Below are 19,132 nucleotides of genomic sequence, written 5' to 3' on the forward strand. Positions count from 1 at the left end.
GGCACTATGACTCATACTTGGCCCCTTCTGTAAATGAGTTTTACTTTTATTTCAACTGTTTTTAAAAGACTCTGATTATCAGAAAGAGTTGAAAAGCCCTTTGACAGTCAGCTGTTGGAGTCCAGGAGTGGGGCCTCAGGATCCACTGCTTGAAGTTTACTCACCACTTAGGAACAGCTCTGAATCATGGGTTGGCTGTGGCAGCAAGGCCTCCAGTTCAATTGGTCCCATGGAGCTGCAAAAGGTTAGCAAAACCATGGGGATGGAGTCACAAGATAGTAATCAACTACACATTATGGGTCGTACGCAATCATCAGCGGAATGACATGACAGCCACTGCATGAGTCCTAATTATTTCACAGTCATGTGGTCTCCTAAAATGTGACTGTAATTGTTAAGGAGAAGCATCTCTCAACATCCAGGTGCAATCAAGCACAATGATTTGATACACATGACACCAGCAACCTTCTGGCTGAGGCACGGCAGGGTATGCAACAATACCAAGCTCTGCACAACCTTCTGCAGAACATGGAGATGGACTCCATCATAATCCTTGTCATCGCCTTCATTTGACTAGCGTGGGTCTAACAACATGCTCAGCACCTCAGTGTAATCTGCAGCAGCCCCATCATGAAAGTGTCCCAATTGTGGTCTCCTTCTGAGCCCTCTGGGAAGGTGATAAAGCCCTGGACCTTTGCTGTGCCAGCCCTGAACCAGCTGCCATTAATGTCTTATGTCTCACCCTATAACACCCCTCCCTCTAAACAATTATGCTCATCCTTCAGGGTGTTAAGTGCAAAGGCGTACTTTGGTCATCATCATTATCATCCACTCCTCTCCCTCCTGTATTTCTCCCTGCTCCGCAGTCTTCCTATTCTCTGAATTGTGGTGTTCTGGGGAGGGGGAAACAGGAGTTTTCTCCTGACACAACAGCACAGTTGGTAAATTGGGGTACCTACTCTGATCGTGTTGAAACATTGTTAGTGAGCATATCTGGCAGATTTTGTGTAGCCACTGCTTGAGAGGTAGTTTCTGCTTCTCTAGCCCTTTGCCCATGTGGAGGAGGACTATCTCCTTCAGCCTGGTGGGGTATTGCACTTGTAAGGGACCTCCTCCTGCTTATGTGGCCCTTCTCCTATTCCTCACCTATTCAGATTTACACATAAGCAAAAAGAAGCAGGAGTGGTCCACCAGGCCCTCAAGCCTGCCTGATCATTCAAAATGTTCATGACTGAGCTGCTTCAGGCTTTGACTTTGGTGCCACATCCCCATTGTTCTCAATCCCCCAATCTTTCAAAACTTATCCAACTTCACTTTGATTATTTCTGTTGATTCAGCCTCCACGACTCTCTGGGGCAGAGAATTCCAGAGATTCACCACTCTCTAAAAGAAGAAATGTCTGCAGACCTTAGTTTTAAATGAATGACGGCTCTTTAACTTGAAAGTATGTCCCCATGTTTAATATCCTCCCACTGGCAAAAACACCTTGATATCTACACTGACATACCCCTAAGGATCTTATGTTTCAATAAAATAACCCCTCATTCTTCTATCTTTAAAAAATACAGACCCAACCTATTCGGCCTCTCTATTAGCCTAAATTGGAGGGGGTTGAAGAACACAGTGACTCAGAGTTTGCTCTTTGTGGTAAGATTACACAGATGAAAAGTCAACAACCTGAAACATTAACTCTTCTCCTCTCATAACAGATACTGCCTGATCTGCTGTGTATCTCCAGCATTTTCTGTTTTTATTTGAAGCATAAAGTATTGCAGATTGCAATTTTGGAAACCCAATGTTGGAAAATTACCGTGAAAATTGGTATGAACAAATTCTTTAAAGTGGATCAAATAAGAAACTGTATGTCACAAATTCCAATTACCACATGTTAGAGCTAATGACCTTAGTTCATTGAGTCACTCCAGATATGCTGTTATCTATATAATCTTAAATAATATTTCTATTCCCAGCAATCCATGAACTATTTAACTATGGGGAAATCTTTAGTGTACAATGTCAGGTGGAAAGTGGTCAGGATTGGCCATCTATTTACATCTCTCTGATTTTATTCCATGTTGACTTCAGTAGGAAATAAAAAGCATCTCAGATTCAAGGCATAAAATGGTTGGCCCGCCCAATCTTGCCTACTACCCATGCTCAGAACTGGATGACAAAACCATGATAGTTCTGGGCATCAAACTAATATTTTTGTTTTTACCATTGCATTTCAACATAGATCACCGGCAGACTAAATAGATATTGGGCAATGGGTCTCCGTCATGTTTTATGCAAATTTCTGATCCATTTACACATTGTTGGTTTGTGCATAATGAGGGTGATGAGAATCACTATTTAACAAATGAACAGGTTGAATATAATAAGTTAGCCCAAACTAATCTTTACTTAACACTGCAGTCTTTGTGCAGAATGTGCATATGAAATCTTGCATTTAAGTCAGCAGGTTTGCTCTATGACAGGCTACATCAGCATCTGTCCAGAAAACAACCTTTTCAGCTTGTGAAAAGCAAAATAAAGTTATAACTGGTAGAAATCTGAAACTACAAACATAGGAAGTACTGACAACATTGCATTTCATAAAGAAGGGACAGTTTGTGAGCAGGATGCATTCTCGTTGGGGCTTGTTGTCAGTGGGGCTTGTTTTGACTTGTCAGGAAAAATTCCTTCCACTGTTTCCTGGAAATTCCCACGGACAGGATTGCTCTGGGTAAACTTCAATTTATTTCGGAAGCAACAGACTTCTAATGGTTCTTGCTGCTGATCGCAAAATTCTTCTATTTGTTCTTGCTGCTGATCGCAAGATTCTTCTATTTGTTCCTATTGGACAACACCAGAACAAATATTGTTGCCTTTCAGCTCAGGCCTGATCCAGAACCAGTTCCATACCCAGATCAGAAAATTTATGGGAAAAAGGTGTCTGCTACCAGTTTCCCGTTTATGTATTGGACTTTCCATCAAATCTAGGACTGCTGTCAACCCTGGTCTTCCCTTCCTTCTTTAGTATTCTCTCCCTTCCTCCTACAGGAGCAACAACAGTCAAATGGCAGGATTTCAATAGGCTTGGCAGCTGGTTAGGTCAGGAACATGGTTTGGCCAGCTGTTCAAGTGATTGGTCTGGATTGTGTTGTCAGTGGGGCTGATTGTTGGCAGAACCCATTGTAATTCACCCACACTTCTTCCAGTCCAGTGCATTCCATTCATGGTTCACATTGAGGTCTCTTCTACACTGAAGAAACCAAATGCAGATTGAGTAATTCCTTTATGGACCACCTGCATTTAGTCCACTTTAATTCTCCATCACTCTCCCACTCTGACCAATCTGTCTATGGTCTTCTGCACTGTTCCAAGGAGTCCCCATATAGGCCTGAGGAATAACACCTCACCTTCCATCTGAGCACACTACAGCCTTCAGGACTCAATATCCAACTCAGTAATTTCAGATAACTTGCTTTCTCTTTCGACATCAAAACTGGCTATTTCTGCTCTCGGTTAATCATTTCTCATACACACCCATTTTTTCTCTCACTACGGTCACTGTCTGGTCTGCTGGACATTTCCTACAGCCCTGACCTGCATTCACAACTTTTACACGTTCTTTTGTTTGTTTGCCCTCTCTCTAATCACTCTCATTGATCTGCTAACCAGACAGCTTCAACAACTTCTTATCACAATGGCACTCCTGGCCCCAGCGTATCAGAGATATTCCCTTCGTCCAATCCATCCATTCCTCACGCTCTCTGCAACTTACACTAACTTGTTTTCTCTCCTTTCTAGTTCTGATGACAAATCTTTGACCTGAATCATTTACTCCACTTTCCATTGATGCTGAGCGTTTCCAACATGTTTTGTTTTTGCTTAAGTTCAAAATTATTTTGGAGGTCGGTGGTAGGGCAACAGTGCTCTTTACTGACTGCAATATTTTGGCCATTGGAACTTTCTGAACTAGAGCCATTTAGCTCAGGATTGACCTAGAACTTCACCTCTATAGGTCAGGTGCCTAGACTGGTTACATTATAAGGTAGGTAGGCCAACTTCCACTGATTTCCAATGAGCCAGTCAATTTCCCAAATAAATACAAGATGTTCCATCCAATGTGGGATTCTGGATAACTCCAAGTCATCAGACCACTTGATTTCTGCAGAGAAGGTAGGCAAGTTACAGTTTCTTGTATAATTTTGTTTCGGAGTTTCAGTTTAGTTTCAGAGTAAGTCATAAAATGAAACACTTTAGAACCAACACTCCCAATATGACATTGTTATCAGTGCCTTGTACTGCAATGTCTTCTTAATCAAATTCAAAGTTATTCTGAGTGAACTGGGAGTATATTATCAAAGACCAATCAGTTGCATCATGTGTTGGGAAAATCATGCTTCATTTTTTGGAAAAATCCAATCTTCAAAAATGCTCATTCAATGTGTTGGCAGTTGGAGAGAAAAAAAATCAAATGCAACAGGTCTGATATTTTTCTGTAATTATTCTAAAAATGTCATTCATTCTATTAAAATATGACCTTATTAAATTGCAAAAATATGGATTTAGTGCAAGCATACCAACCTGTCCATGAGCGCAATGCCCAGAGGAATTTCAACGGCTTTTTAAAAGGGAATGAATGTGTGCAGCCATTCTAATTTGTCTCCAAAATAAGGCTGGAGCCCATGCAGTGGAGGGTCTGGAAGTTCATCTCAGGTCAATCTCCCTGAATGTTTCTGCAGAACCTGCTTTGAAGCACAGCCTGTATACACTTGGAGAAACAACACTGGCAACACTGACCCTTCCTCAGTCCACCTATTCACCTAATGGCCCCCATCTCATCCTTCCCCCTCTCCCCTTTAAACCAGCTGTCTTCCTTCTCCACCTAGCCCTAATGTAGGGTTTTGACCCAAAATGTTGAGAATTCATTCCCCCTCCCCCACAGGTGCTGCTCGACCTGTTATTTTCCTCCAAGAGTTTGATTTTACTGGCATCTGGCATCTTGACATCCCATCCTCTTGCATCTAAGATGCCAGATGCAAGAGGATGGGATGTCAAGGCTGTTCCTGCTTTGGAAATTTATTGGCAGGCTGGTGGAAACAGTGCACACAGGTAAAAAGACCTCTTCTGGTTGAAGTAAACCCTCACCCCTTGATGCTGGCATGGAAGTTGATTTCAATACCTGAAAGGCTATGGGAAATACAATGTTTCCTAGAAGTGGGAGGGGAGTGATTGGGTGAAATGTGCCAGGACCCCTTCATGAATACATTGTTGTGCCTCCCCCTGACCGCACATTCTCTCCAGCAAAGGTTCTTTGCAAAGACACCCTGCACTTAGTTGCTTATGTAGCAAACTCCTCAAAGAATGTGGTTTGTTGCTGTGTGATGTTGCTCATAGAGTAACTGAGGTCTATCATGCAGCTTCTGACACTTACCATGGTTGCACTCCAAAATCAGAACTTGTGTTCGACCCCAAAGTTTCACTGTGGGTGACCACAAATGAGAAGTGGCAACATTGCGTTCATTGTTGGAAACTCAACAGAAGAGTAAAACAATATGGCAGTGGTGCAAAGGAGAAAGGGTAATCGGTATACAACTTGGTATTAAGGTGCAGTTGAGTCCATCTCCACATCAATGTAAGCTGTAGCAAGGCTTTGATCTGTTTTATATCATCCCAACCACTGCACCTTTTTTTAATGTTTCATAACACGCTTATTTCCAACTTTACTAATGTTTCGCTCTGCATTCTTGACATGTATTTATCTGCTTTGCTTTCTATCATCTTTTGATTCTTTCACCTCCAGTTTTGAATATCAAACTTACTTTAACTATTCCACTCAGTCTACATTTTTGCCATTTGTGCTCACCAGCTTATTTAATAGACTGTCACTTTATGGTTTTCTAATTTCCAGTACTTCACGCACAAACGCAGATGCATCAATCATGTTAAGGAGGAGTAAAAATTAACACTGGAGGGCCTTGTGGAATCAGCAGTGGTCTCGGTAAATTATATTTACATACAATATGGAAGGTTTGAATGTGTACAAAGACCCCAAAGCATCAGAGTGCCAAATTCAGTAATGAAAACTCTGTGAATAAATCAAAATACAAGACAGAATCTGGCATGAGGAAAAGGCTTTTGAAGATTAAAGACTTACATTTAAAATATAAACGTTACAATAATGGACAGGATAGGTTAAGAAATCATTATTTCCATTGCAGGATGAAGAACAAGATTAAAAGAGAGAAGATCGCAGTGTAAAACAATTTTTTTAAATTACTTTTGTTGATGTTATTGATTCATTTCAGTGAACAGAGACACTTGAAGAAAATGTTTATGAACTGCATGGATATTTGCATTTGGATATTTTGCTTGACTAGTTGCTTTTTAGCAAATGAAATTTTTGAGCTAATAAGTACATTTCACAGCCAATGATCATTTCAGACATTTAACCATGCTGTGAGGATATGTCAGATTCACAGCAGATGCAGTGCTTCAGTTATATAGGTAGGTTGTGAATGTTCAGCTGTGCGTTTATTGGTTTTAAGTGACTGAAATCAAGCGGCTGGTGGTTTTGAGCAGCGCACTTTACACTGACATTAAATATTTAATATGTGCCAAAAAAGGCTGAAGTACTTGGAATATATGTTTAAAATAAGTTCATTTCATGTGTCTTTTAAATTTTGCATCCACAGGCCAGAGTGCGAACAGCGCATTGTTGAAGAACAGCTCATTACAGTGTACCCTGCTGGTGAAGGCAGAGTGCACTGCACTGTTGAATGTACAGTAATTAGCTTGAGTTCAACAACGTGCTCCCAGCTCACTTGTAACTTTCCATCTACTGTCTCAAACGGCAGCGAGAATGTCACTAGAACTGATACCTTGAAAGAAACAGCTGAAAAGTTGCAAAGGTTTTTTGAGTACATGCTGCATTAAGATGGTATTTCAAACAGACATCGGAGCTGCTGTTACCTACTTCTTAAATTCCCAAGTTAATCTTATAATTTAGAATCAATATTAAAATGGTACACTTCCAAATTATTTAGATAAATTATGTCTGACTGTCCATCATAATCTGAAATGGTTAGCTTTCCATGTGTGGATGCAAGTGTGAATGTACTCAAAAGAATCATGATAATTGTCCTAATGGTGTATTAATATTTTGGTAATCACCAGAAAAATTTTCTAAGAATTTACCATGATATTTATTTGCCAAGAAATTGGATCTCAGTCTTTTTTTTGATGTAGTAAACAATCGCTACATTTGATGCCGATGCCCAATCAATTCCACGCACCCTGCCCCAACCAACCCCTCCCGCCACCCCACTGCCTCAACCCAATATTCATGAAATTGGCCGAAAAGACATTTGGAGCAGTGAGAGAGTGACTGACACACAGCCAAAAATGGAATATGTGGTTCCCAGTGGAACCAGTCTGTTGAAAGCAGCTTTTGACACATCGCCGTGCATCATTTCGAGAAGAACACCGCTCTTTAAGTGTGTACTCCCCATGGCAGGCAGATAGCAGGAAAGCATATGACAGCTTGCATGAGGATACAGTGACCGCAGGGGAGAGACAGACAATCCTTAGTGAAATAGACCTGGATTTTCTCATCAGAAATGTCAGGAGGGAGTTCTTGTGTGACAGGGGTGGGTGGGCAGGATTGATAACCTGTGGCTCTTCAAGGATGAATGTCTATTTCCCAGTCCAGCACTTGTTGTCCCCACAGCCCTGGGTGCCCACTCACCACATCACCTGCACCTGCTGTAGGATTACCAGTAGTTCCCAGGAATCCCCAGGACAAACCCAACTCCTTCAAAGAAGCAGTATGTAGTGTCATCAGGTAGAACCAGACAGGAAGTGGCAAGAGCACTGTGGAGGCAAGAATCAACCCCCTTCCCTCTGCTGTTCACCCAAGTCCAAGAACCCGGCTGCTGCTTGGCATGGGATCAGGGGCCTTACTGGCTCCAAAACACCAGGGAGATGACGAGACCTGGGACCAGGGACCTGAGCGACCCTGAGACCAGGGATGGAGGGATAAGGTATTCAGAGACTCATGGGCCATGTCAGACCCAGTCCAAATCCATCTGGGCACAATTCTGTCACTGTACAATACTGGAGGGTGATGTCACTGGGCGCCGGTATGTCACGATGGAACAGTTGGGGTACAGAGCAGGTGGGCACAGGGGTTTTCTAATGGTGGGGATGTCCCTCCCTGCCACTAACTGCAATTTCAAAAACGTCTTTTGATGACCATGGGGTGCAAGAATCTTTGAATTACCATCCCTCCCCTGACTTCCCTTTTGGATTTCCTTGCTGAGGACAGGCACATGTATGTGAACTTCATGGATTCTGAGATAATGATGACATTGCAGAGTACAGTGGTTATTGAGGGTGGACAAGGAGGAAATGTGCTCAGCTCCCAGACCTGGGGGAGTGGGACTCATCGTTCCTCCTGAGAGGAAAATGTGAAAACCTGGCATTAAAAAAAATTCTTAGCTTTTATTTATTTTTCACAAAAGCCTTGGAGGCTTCCCTTTTGACTTTATCTTTGCCTCAGGAAGTCTGCAGGATCCTCCCGAGTACTGACTTTTGATTGGACCATTCAAATAAAAGCTCAGTAGAATTGGGAACCAGGACCCAGGGAAGTAGGGGGCACCCCGACACTCAGGATCCAGCCCTCCAGGCTACACAAGGTGCTTAAAATGTCCGGCATTTTAGTCTCCGAGGAGGAGTGAGTCATGTGCACCTCCTGAAGATATGGCAATCACCATCAGGGAAAATCCTCATTTAAGGAGTGGAAACCTTTTCTATTGAAGAAAAGGAGGGGGTATTAAAGGGTGCCCTTTTGGCTGCTGGGTTTCCAGCTGCTTGTAACAGAAATGGAAGCAGGTGGTATCATCTATTGGCAAAAACAGCACCTGGGTAACAGCCCTGATGTTGAGCAGTAGATCAGGACATGGCAGAGATCTGCTGCAGCCATTGGGAAAGGTCCTGTGGTGAGGAAATTGAGAGTCAAAGTGGCTTTGACTTTCAAGAAGTGAGCTGAATGAGTGTGTGGCCACACAGCCTGGAAACAGACCCTTCTGCCCACTGAGTCCACACCGACCATCAAGCACCCATTTCCACTATTCTCCCCATATTTCCATCAACTCTCCCCGATTCTACCACTCATTTACTCACTGGGGACAATTTAGCGTGGCTAATTAACCCTTTGGGATGTGGAAGGAAACCAGAGCACTCACAGGAAACCCATGTGGTCACAGACAGAAGGTGCAAACTCCACACAGGCAATGCTAAAGTCCAGGATTGAACCCAGGTCTTTGAAGCTGTGAGGTAGCAACTCTGCCAACTGCCCCACTGTGAATGTCACACATCTCAGTGATGAAAGCCATGGAAAGCCCTACATTATTTATCAGAAAGGTCTGGAAAGGAACATGGTGTCTCAGAAGACTCTTGGGAGTGAGCTCTTCACTTAATTTGCCTTCCTCCTGAGGTTCCTGACCCAAAGCAAGTCAGTGCTGCAATCGCCCCTCCAGTAATGGTGTGCATTCAGCAGAATCTCTACTGAGGCTCGAGCTAAATGCTGGAGAAAGCTCTCAAAGTTAGCTGCAGCATTCTGTGTACTTTTAAGGTGTTTGACAGCCACCTGTCAGTTTTGAGGTTGTCCTGTGAACTCTCCTTTTGTCCTTAAAAAGATAAAAAGCACTAATGTAACATGGTGAATTGTTAGATTTACTGAGACTATTCTGCAATTTTTAAATTGCCCACAAAAACTCCTTTTTATGTCGTTGAGAGCAGAAATGGCTGTTGTGTAAATTATGATGTCATTAGGTGTGGGTCTGAAAACTGAAAAAATGCCAGATGCACTCATGTGAACAGTGGGAACAGTGTACAGACTTGCACAGTTAGTATCTTGAAAGGCAATATTTCACCTGGAAATAATTACTGGGACAATCTTATTCCAGCTTCACTTTAACTTATGCATGATTTGCACATGTTTCTCATATGTTAGTGCACATGTTGAAAATGTCTCTCATTTTAAGTATGATTAGAAGTTCTGAATATAAGCACCACAAAATTGTATATGTTTCTCAGAATTTCAATCGTTAAATGTTCAGAGATAATGGAAGGCATTAATTATGGTCTTGCACATTTCCCTGGATTATGAAACTGTCTTAACTGTTTGGAAGGTAGCAAATTTAACTGTGATTCAAGAAAGAGGAGAGGAAATCATGAACAATAGAACTGTTAGTCAACGTCAGTTGTCAGCAAAATGCCTGAATCCATTATTAAGAATGTTGTAACAGGGCCTTAGAAAATCAAACTATGATTAGCCAGAGACAACATGGTTTTTTTGAAAGGGCAGTCATCTTTAACAAATGTGAGAATTTAATGTGCATATTACCAGCAAGATAAAGGTTCAACGGATGACGGAGTATACTGTACCTAGACTTTGAAAGTGCAGCTGGCATGTTCCAATGAAAAAATGTGTTACTTAAAATAAGGATTCATGGGTGTGGGGATAAACCCATGGTGATTGGTTGGACAAAGAGAAAGAATAAGTTGGTCTTCTTCAGCATGGCAGACAGCTAAATTCTTCAGATTAGATCCTCGGCTGATGACAATAATATTTATAACTGATGAAAAGGCAGAGCTTAATACTTCCAAACTTACTGATGATACTAAGGTACTTGGAAAAAGTAAAGGTGTGAAGTATGCAAAGAATTATGGACAAATTCAGTGAAAAAGCAAGAAAGTGGCAGATGGCACATTTTAAAATGAAAAACTGGTGAATGTGCATCTGCAGAGGGATCCTGGTGCTTTAGTTTATGAGAAGCAGAAAGTAAACAAACAGATCTAACAAGCAATTTGGAAAGCATATGGCAGGTTGACTTTAATTGCAAGGTAGTTCGAGTACAAAAGTAAGGACAACTTCCTAAAATTAAATGTACCCTTTATCCTGTTGTGACTTACCAACACAGAGGGATTACTTACAGTGGCCAATCAACCTATCAGAATGGTTTTATGAAAGGAAATCGTCTCTGACAAATTTGGGTCATGGGAAGAAACCAAAGTACCTGGGGGAGAACTGCATTGTCACAGGGAGAATGTGCAAACTCTGTGCATTGGAGGTCAGGAGCAAATTAAAAGGAATAGGGTTCAGTATATAGATGGAGTGAAGTGGGAACAGAGCTGTGTATACAAATGGAATAAGGTGGGAATAGGGCCGAGTGTATGGATGGAGTATGATGGGAACGGGGCTGAGTATATGCATGAGGTGAGGTGGGAATGGGGCTGTGTATACAGACAGAGTGAGGTGGGAACAGAGTCATGAGTATGGACAGAGTGCTGTGGGAATGGGGCTGAGTGTACAGATGGAGTGTGGTGGGTATGGAGCCAAGGGTACGGGCAGAGTGTGGTAGGGACTGTGGACAAGTACATGTCCAGGAGCCACAGGCTACAATATAGCCAGGAAGATGGGCAGGTGTACCCAAAGAGGGCAGGGGTAGAAGGGCTAAAGGGAAGGGGTCAGAGAGTGCAGGGAACTCTAAATGAAGGGCTGCTGGGACAGGCAGACTGTGGATGCAAGGGATCAAGAGGATGGTTGAGCAGGGAGAAATGTGTGTTTGGAGGTGTCTGTGTGAGAGACTGAGTGTGTGGTTGGCACAATTTTTCTGTCTGTTTTATAAAAGGAGTCTCATTTTCATTTTATTCTACAAGCAGTCTTTGTTTTAGCAACACGAGTCATTGTAAAATTACATCATTAATGAGTAGCAAGCAATGTGTTCAATCAGTAGTTAATATAGCTCTCACTTGTAGCTCTTTTTGTAAAGTGGCTCCCACTGGAAAAATAGCGAAGATCACTGATCTACATTTCAGAAACCAAGCAGTGAAGATGAAAATTACACATATACTCTTCAATGGCCTCTGCTTTTCTCAGCTCATTATTTCCACTGCACCTTCTTTTTTTGTTTGTCTTAATTATTGGTTGGCAACAACTCAGAAGTAAGCAGCCCACAACAATTTTGAAACCTGCGCTTCATCATTGATGAAGCACTGTTTCTAAGCAGCCAATAATCAGCAAAGCAGTTCACCATTACCGATCACCCAACCATTCCACAGGAAGCCATTCTTTACTTGTACGAGGACAGAGTAGGCAGACTCACACAAATACACTGGAATTTAGAAGAATGAGAGATGATCTCACTAAAAAGTACAGAATTTTTGAGGAAAGCCTACTTTGACCCAAAGTGTGACTGGGTCCATAACTCACTGTCTGAAAGGGCGGCAGCAGCAGCAGAGACCTTAGGTGTTTAAAAAGTAGTTGAATGAGCAGCAGATGTGCTTTAACGTACAAGACTGGTCCAAGAGGTGGGACTGATATAATTTGAGATCGCTCAGCATGGATACAAATCAGCCAAAAGGTTGTTTTCTATGCCATAAATATCTATAGTTCTATAATATTGCTGGCAATTAGTAACTGAGGAAGTCTCCTCTCTAAGCTTATGTAGTTTTTTTTGTTTCACTACTAGTTGAAAAGTTACATCACTAAGATAAAGTGATGTAACTTTATCTTGCAATCACTTTAAGATGTAAGATCCACAGTTCACAGACCATTTGCCAAATTGAAAAATTATTATTTTCTTGGACTGGCTTGATGCCATCAGGTTTGATGTATTTTTACAAGTTTCATATTTAAGGAGATTGATGAACTAAGGGTGCTTTAACTATTGGATTACCCAGCTCTGTTTCCTACAGCTATACGGTGTGAAATGAAGATATTTGCATAACTGCTATTTATTACTTTTAGAATGATCTGCTATTTCAAATAACGGCTATGCTTTTGGTTTCATATTTATTTAACTGGAACAATGGTTTAATCTTCAGAATCTCATCTGGAATGTTCTGTGCCATTTATTCCATTGTGCAGCAGTAGTTCTTGGCACCGAAGGCGAATGAAAGACTCATTAGAATTTACGAAACTATAATAAAGATGATAAAAGTGGATTAAATGTTTTATGTTCAGGCTTAAATGAACCAAGAAATCATGGCCTATTCGCTGCAAATGTTCAACATGAAACACTGCACCCAACTCCCATTAACATAAACTGAAGCAGCAGCATGGAAACAATATCATAGATCACCTTATAGAATTAGATATATGAGTATTTTATCTACGTTAACACATGGCATTTGTATTTGCACTGGGAAAAACAGCATATAGCGAAATAGCTTCTGTTAATGTTCTAACAGCCAATAATGCATCTTTCCCACTTTGTCTGATTTTGCATTATTGCTGAACAAGCCACTTGAAAGAACCCAGCATATCAAGTGTTGTACCTGGAATCAGCTTGAATCTCTTAAACTGCTTAACCATGTTGTAAAATGTTGTGAAAATTTGTACAGTAAGCAGGAATGTTTCATTCAGATCATTATATATAAAATGTATAATAATGCTTTAAGTGAAAATTCCAGCATTCGAGAATTGTCAAACTAATATGGAACGACAGAAACTCACAACACTCTCTGTTCAGTACATGGGATTAATGCAGATGGGTACAATGGTCAGCATGGACAAAGAGGGTTGAAGGGCTGTTTCTGTGCTGTATGACTCCATGTCTCTAATAACCTGTGGAGTGGTTTTCTTAAGTTTTTTATTTGAGGTTTTTGACCTGAAACATTGACTTTGTTTCTCTTTCCACAGACATTCAGTGTTTCCAGCATTTTCTGTTCTCATTTGTTTTCAAGGTTACTGATTAAACTCTGTTTGAATTAATGAATTAGTTTTGTGGAATTTTTAAATAAAATCATTTGTTTTGTCAAATTACTTAGGGTTGAGATAAAGACTTATCCATTTAAGGTTTTGCTATTTTGCTTGTGTTGGATGTGGCAATGCATGCCCCAAAGATCATGCACTTTAAGGCACCATTCTTCAAGAACAGATTATCATATTCCAAAATACTGTCTCCCAGAAATATGGAAATCATTGAAGTTTCAGCATTAAATAGGCCCAGAATTTCTTGGTAGTGGTCAGCTGCTCATGCTTGCTGCTGAACTTACTCTTTGCAGATTCAATGATATTAACATGCTCTGAAACTAGTCAGCTCCTCAATGGAGAGACCATGCATGCTACAGGACATTGTGCGGCATAATGCAATTGTGTGTGTGTTTGTGCGTGCAAGTACAACTGTCTCTATGGGGGAAGGGCGAGTGAACACCAGACTAGGTCCCACCCATGAAACAGCAGCAAAACTCTGGCAAATGTTCAAGACATGGTCCCTGACTCAGATGGCTGTTGAAACTGTCAAAAATATCAAATGCTTCTGAATGTACCTGACATTCAGAAGTACTGAAAAACATTAAAATAATCAATGAATAAAGTTTAAAGCAAATACAAAGTAAAAGAAATTGTAGATACATATCAACACTTCTAAATAATTAAAAAGTTTAATTATTCAAAAATTCAAATTTAATTGTTTTAAAAATCAAAAAAACTGCTAATTCCCTGATAAATAACTACCTCCCATGCATTGGTCTCTTCCCCATGCGTATGAATGGAATTGATATTTCTCCAGCAGTTCTAAATTGTTACAGGTTAGCGAGCCGATTCCCTCCAGTCAGTGCTGGGAAACTGGCCATAAGTTCATAATCACCACTGGACTCCACGAGGAGTCCAATTTCAGGCTATAGTTAGGGAATCACCCACAAGAAACAGCAGACAATTTTAGGACATGGGTATTCAAGTTTGGAATCCCAAACTTGTTGGCACTCCTGAGGAGAATTGTCTGCAATTCTGCAATTCCTGAGGAGAAATGTTTCCCAGCAAGGCCCAGCACATTCTCTTTGATTAACCGACTGTAACTTAATGATGGTTTCATAGAAAACTAACTTTAAAAGCTTTTAAAGTACCACAGTACGCACTTTAAAATTGTGATTGTGACATTTAAAATAATGCATTTTTCATCATTTGATACTTTTCCTCCCTGCATTTCAGCAACTTTGTCATTAACATTTTGTTACAGTAATAGGTTAGTAATATTTTGATTCCCTTGTAAGACACTTCATTCTAATGCAATTGGAGAGGCAATTCAGCTCCTCAAGTCTATTCAATTACATATTCATCGATTTTTACACCAAATTAATTTATCTTTCTTTCATGCTTTTGATACAATTTCACTTGACCTTGTATTCATTGCAGATGTGAGATTCAGATGTCTGTTAGTAAATACCTTTGTGATTTCATTCTTACAGAAGGTAGCTCTACTTTTAAGATTTTGCCATCACATTCTTGATTTGCCCAATATGTAAATCATCTTACTGTATCCATCCTGAATATTCAGTTGTCTTTACCTTCACTCAAGTCATTTTAACAATAAGTGAAATCTGACTGCAGAATGCCAAGGCAAATCACATCTTGACAACCAGAGAGCAAATCCTTATCACTATTCTGTGGCTCCTACCCACTAAACAATTACTGATCCATGCCATAATGTTACATGAAATTCTCTTTGCTCAAATATTTGATAATCTTTTGCGCAATACCTTGTAAAGTGTCTTCTAAAATGGATATAGAACACACCCATACTCACTTTTCCGTTCATCGTAAATTCACTCCATTCACTACTGTCTCAGAAAAATTTAGTCAGACATGATTTATCCTTCACAGAGCAATGCTGACTCCTTGATCAAGTGCTCACTCACTCCATCTGTGATGATAGATTCCAGTAACTTTCCCATAATTGGTATTAAATGGTCTCAGGTCTGTGGTTACTAGGTTTCTGCTTCCCTTCTTAAATAATGAAATGACCTTTGCAATTTTCTAATCCAAAGGCACAATTTCTGAGAGCTCTAGAAACTTCTGACTAATACATGTGCAATTTCTTCACATACTTCTTTTAAGCCCCTAGGGTGGAAACCTTGCCCTGCTGATTTGTCAATGTTGAGTTCTATTATTTTCATCATTACCATGCCTTTAAATATTAAATGCATGAAAATCCTCTCTATGATTCACTTTAGGTTCAGTTGGACTGCTGCTGTTTTGTGCTCTTCCTCTATCACTAAAAAGGGTGCAAAGTACTCTACAGTCTAATTGCATTTCGCTATTCAGATTATGAAGCAATATAGACTGCAGAACTGTTAGCAATGCACACAAACTGAAAACAGAGAATAGACAATGGAATTACAGAATATATTCTCGTAATTGCAGTTTTGAATTTAGAAATTAATACGCAAGTTATAATCTGGTCATGTTCTACATATTTTTAGTTAATTGCTCTGTCTATAATTTATCCATTTTCATTTGCCATTTTTATGAAATGATAGACCAAGTAAAATGAATGAAACAAAAAGCCTTGTTGTTCAGGATACAGAGAAGACATTGCTATAATCAGCTGCTCTAAATTATACACAAAGATTAATACTTAGTGTCTGAGAAATATCTTTATAATTTCAGTAAGATGATTTAAACACAAGCATATTTTGCAGTAAGATTTCAAATTGCAAAGTTTTCCTACCTCCTTCCATCATCGTTGTTCCTTCTTCTGTAATAAGTTTCCCAGGTCCAGTTCTGGTGTAAGCATTCAGGTAGAACTTATACTTGCTGCTTGTGTCTAGGTCAGACACTACTATCTTGGTTGTGTTAGGGTCCGTGATATTAATAGTACTTAAAGCACCAATTTCTTCTGTATCATTAACTGTAAAATAAAACATTTAATAATCAGTCTTAGCTATCATGTAGTTCTGCAGTTCAGTTTGTATTTGGAAGTTGCAAAGAAAAGAATGTCCTTGTTAGTTCCCAAGCTAATTGGAGTGAATAAATGGCTACAGGAAAACTGTGACTTTGTTTGGTGTTCTCCTGTTTCATTTTCCAGGTCCATATGCATAATGGCTGAATCATTGTGCTTTTCCTCTCCTAGCAGGTTGGTTAATGCACACCTTTCACTAATATTGCGAAGTATTCATTAATCTAGTTATCGTAGAACATCTTCTCTGTTCTTTTCTCAGCATATTTATAGAGTGCTGACTTTAATGAGTTCAACAGCAGCTCAAATCAGGGTGAGCTGCAATTCTACTTCCGTTATCCAAAGTTACCAAATAATTTTCTGAGTGTGCAAATTCATATAAATAAAATGACACCTTGAATTATTCTTGGTTATAATTCAGCAAATGTTTCCAAACAACTTCTCTGATACAATCACTTGAAAAACTGGTGAAGCATACGCTGAACAGTATAGCTGGTATTTTCAGCTTTAAAATGCTCCATCAATTAGTGTGTAATGAAGACCTAATATGAGAAGAGATTATGATCACTGCCCATAATGTTCAAAATGCACAGCGGTGGCAAAAGTGATCACTGCTGAAGAAAGCTCTTTTTGGAAAGCAGTGGAAGCTTTATTTCAATTTGTAATGAAGTGGGTAATTATGGCATATCAATGTGCTCTTTCCTTCTCAACACTGATGGCTGATTTACTTTCAGACAGGAATACACCCATGTAAAACAGAAGACCAGAATTGTTAAATATCACTGGATGCAACGACGGTGGTTTGAAGTGACAGGGAAGGCAAACTACCATCTTCAAAGACACACTGGTCCAGAAGATAACGGTGCACTCAGTATGTGTTTAATATGTAAATTGTCCCACAGCTTGTTTTGAGAAAGAGATATCCCAGGAATTATGACTCATTGCAAGCTGCTGAAGTGCTCTGCTTTTAGTCTCATTAAATTAGTTGTTTTGTGAGAAATAAAGCCAGGTGGCTTAAAACTTACCTGATAGTATGGATGTTATATTATTCCCAATTTTTCCACTTTATCCCTGAAGACATGTTAAACCCCAGGTGCCAACTGTCCTAAATACCACTTCCCAATGCTCATTCTTTCAAATATATTTAAAATGTTTATGTGCCTTCATGACAACAGGAAGAACAACATATTATAATATATGAACCTGTTTGTTCCTGATCTATACAAGCATGCAAGAGATGGTGTAGCCCTGCCCAGCCAAGGATCTTAAGGCCAAATGGATGCACTTCAGACCATTTTGGCTCAGATCAACCAACATAGCCCACACTGGAGACTCAGGCTGGAACTTTGTCTTTATGACACAAGGCTGTAATCATTTTTATTTTGCAAAAGAGAAAATTGCCTTCAAATGGAGTCATGCAGATAAACAATAACAGAAAAGCTGGAAATACTCAGCAGGTCAGGCTGCATCTGTGGGAAGAGAAACACAGTCAATGTTTCAGGTCGTAGACCTGTTCAGTTAGAACCTTCCAGTTCTGACGAAGGGTCTTCAACCCGAAACATTAACTCTGTTTCTCTTCCCACAGATATGACCTGACCTGCTGAGTATTTCCAGCATTTCTGTTTTTATTTTAGATTTCCAGCATCTGCAGTTCCTTTGATTTTTATATGGCTAAATGTTGAACACAACACTCACTGCTTGCATCTTGAAAATTATTGCATTTTCAGGTTAGAGCTTCACATTGTGAAACCAGAAATGGCCGTGGACTGTAATGCAATACCTTCTAGATAACTGTGAAGTTTCGTAAGAAGAGACAATTCTTAACCACTTATCCTTAAGTAAAGACTTCACACCTCCTGCAGAATGCATGCTGGAAATTTTGATGAATTATTCACATGATTTTCCAATAACTAATGTAAAGGTTTGGAAATACCACATCTAATCTGTGCCCACATTCTCAGCAAGAGGTGGAGGTACAATTCTTGATTAAATCCACAGAACTTCCTGGGAATTATAGACCAGCAAGTTTTACGTTAGTGGAGGGGCAAATGATTGGAGAGGATTTGTAGGGACAGGATTTATGAGCATTTGGAGAAGCATAGTCTTATTGGGGATATTCAGCATGGCTTTGTGAGGGGCAGGTCATGCCTCACGAGCATAATTGAGTTTTTCGAGAAGGTGACAAAACAAATTGATGAAGGTAGAGCGGTGGATGTGGTGTGTATGATTTCAGTAAGGCATTTGACAAGGTTCCCCATGGTAGGGTCATCCAGAAAGTCATGAGGCATGGGATCCATGGAGACTGGGCTGTGTGGATTTTGAATTGGCTTGCCCACAGAAAGCAGAGGGTGATATTAGATGGAGTGTATTCTGCAGGGATCTATTCTGGGACCCCTGCT

General features: G+C 40.2%; 1 protein-coding gene across 20 annotated transcripts in view; it reads right to left on the reverse strand.

The window, feature by feature from the left end:
• Positions 1–19,132, reverse strand: part of chl1b (cell adhesion molecule L1-like b) — a 689,122-nt gene that overhangs the window by 42,202 nt on the left and 627,788 nt on the right. For all 20 annotated transcript variants that reach the window (XM_052017114.1, XM_052017111.1, XM_052017119.1 and 17 more), the window contains one exon: positions 16,506–16,685. In XM_052017114.1, coding sequence (XP_051873074.1) covers positions 16,506–16,685 — 180 coding nt within the window. The remainder of the gene's footprint in view (positions 1–16,505; positions 16,686–19,132) is intronic.

Source organism: Pristis pectinata, chromosome 6 (assembly GCF_009764475.1).
Source record: "Pristis pectinata isolate sPriPec2 chromosome 6, sPriPec2.1.pri, whole genome shotgun sequence".
Taxonomy (NCBI): domain Eukaryota; kingdom Metazoa; phylum Chordata; class Chondrichthyes; order Rhinopristiformes; family Pristidae; genus Pristis; species Pristis pectinata.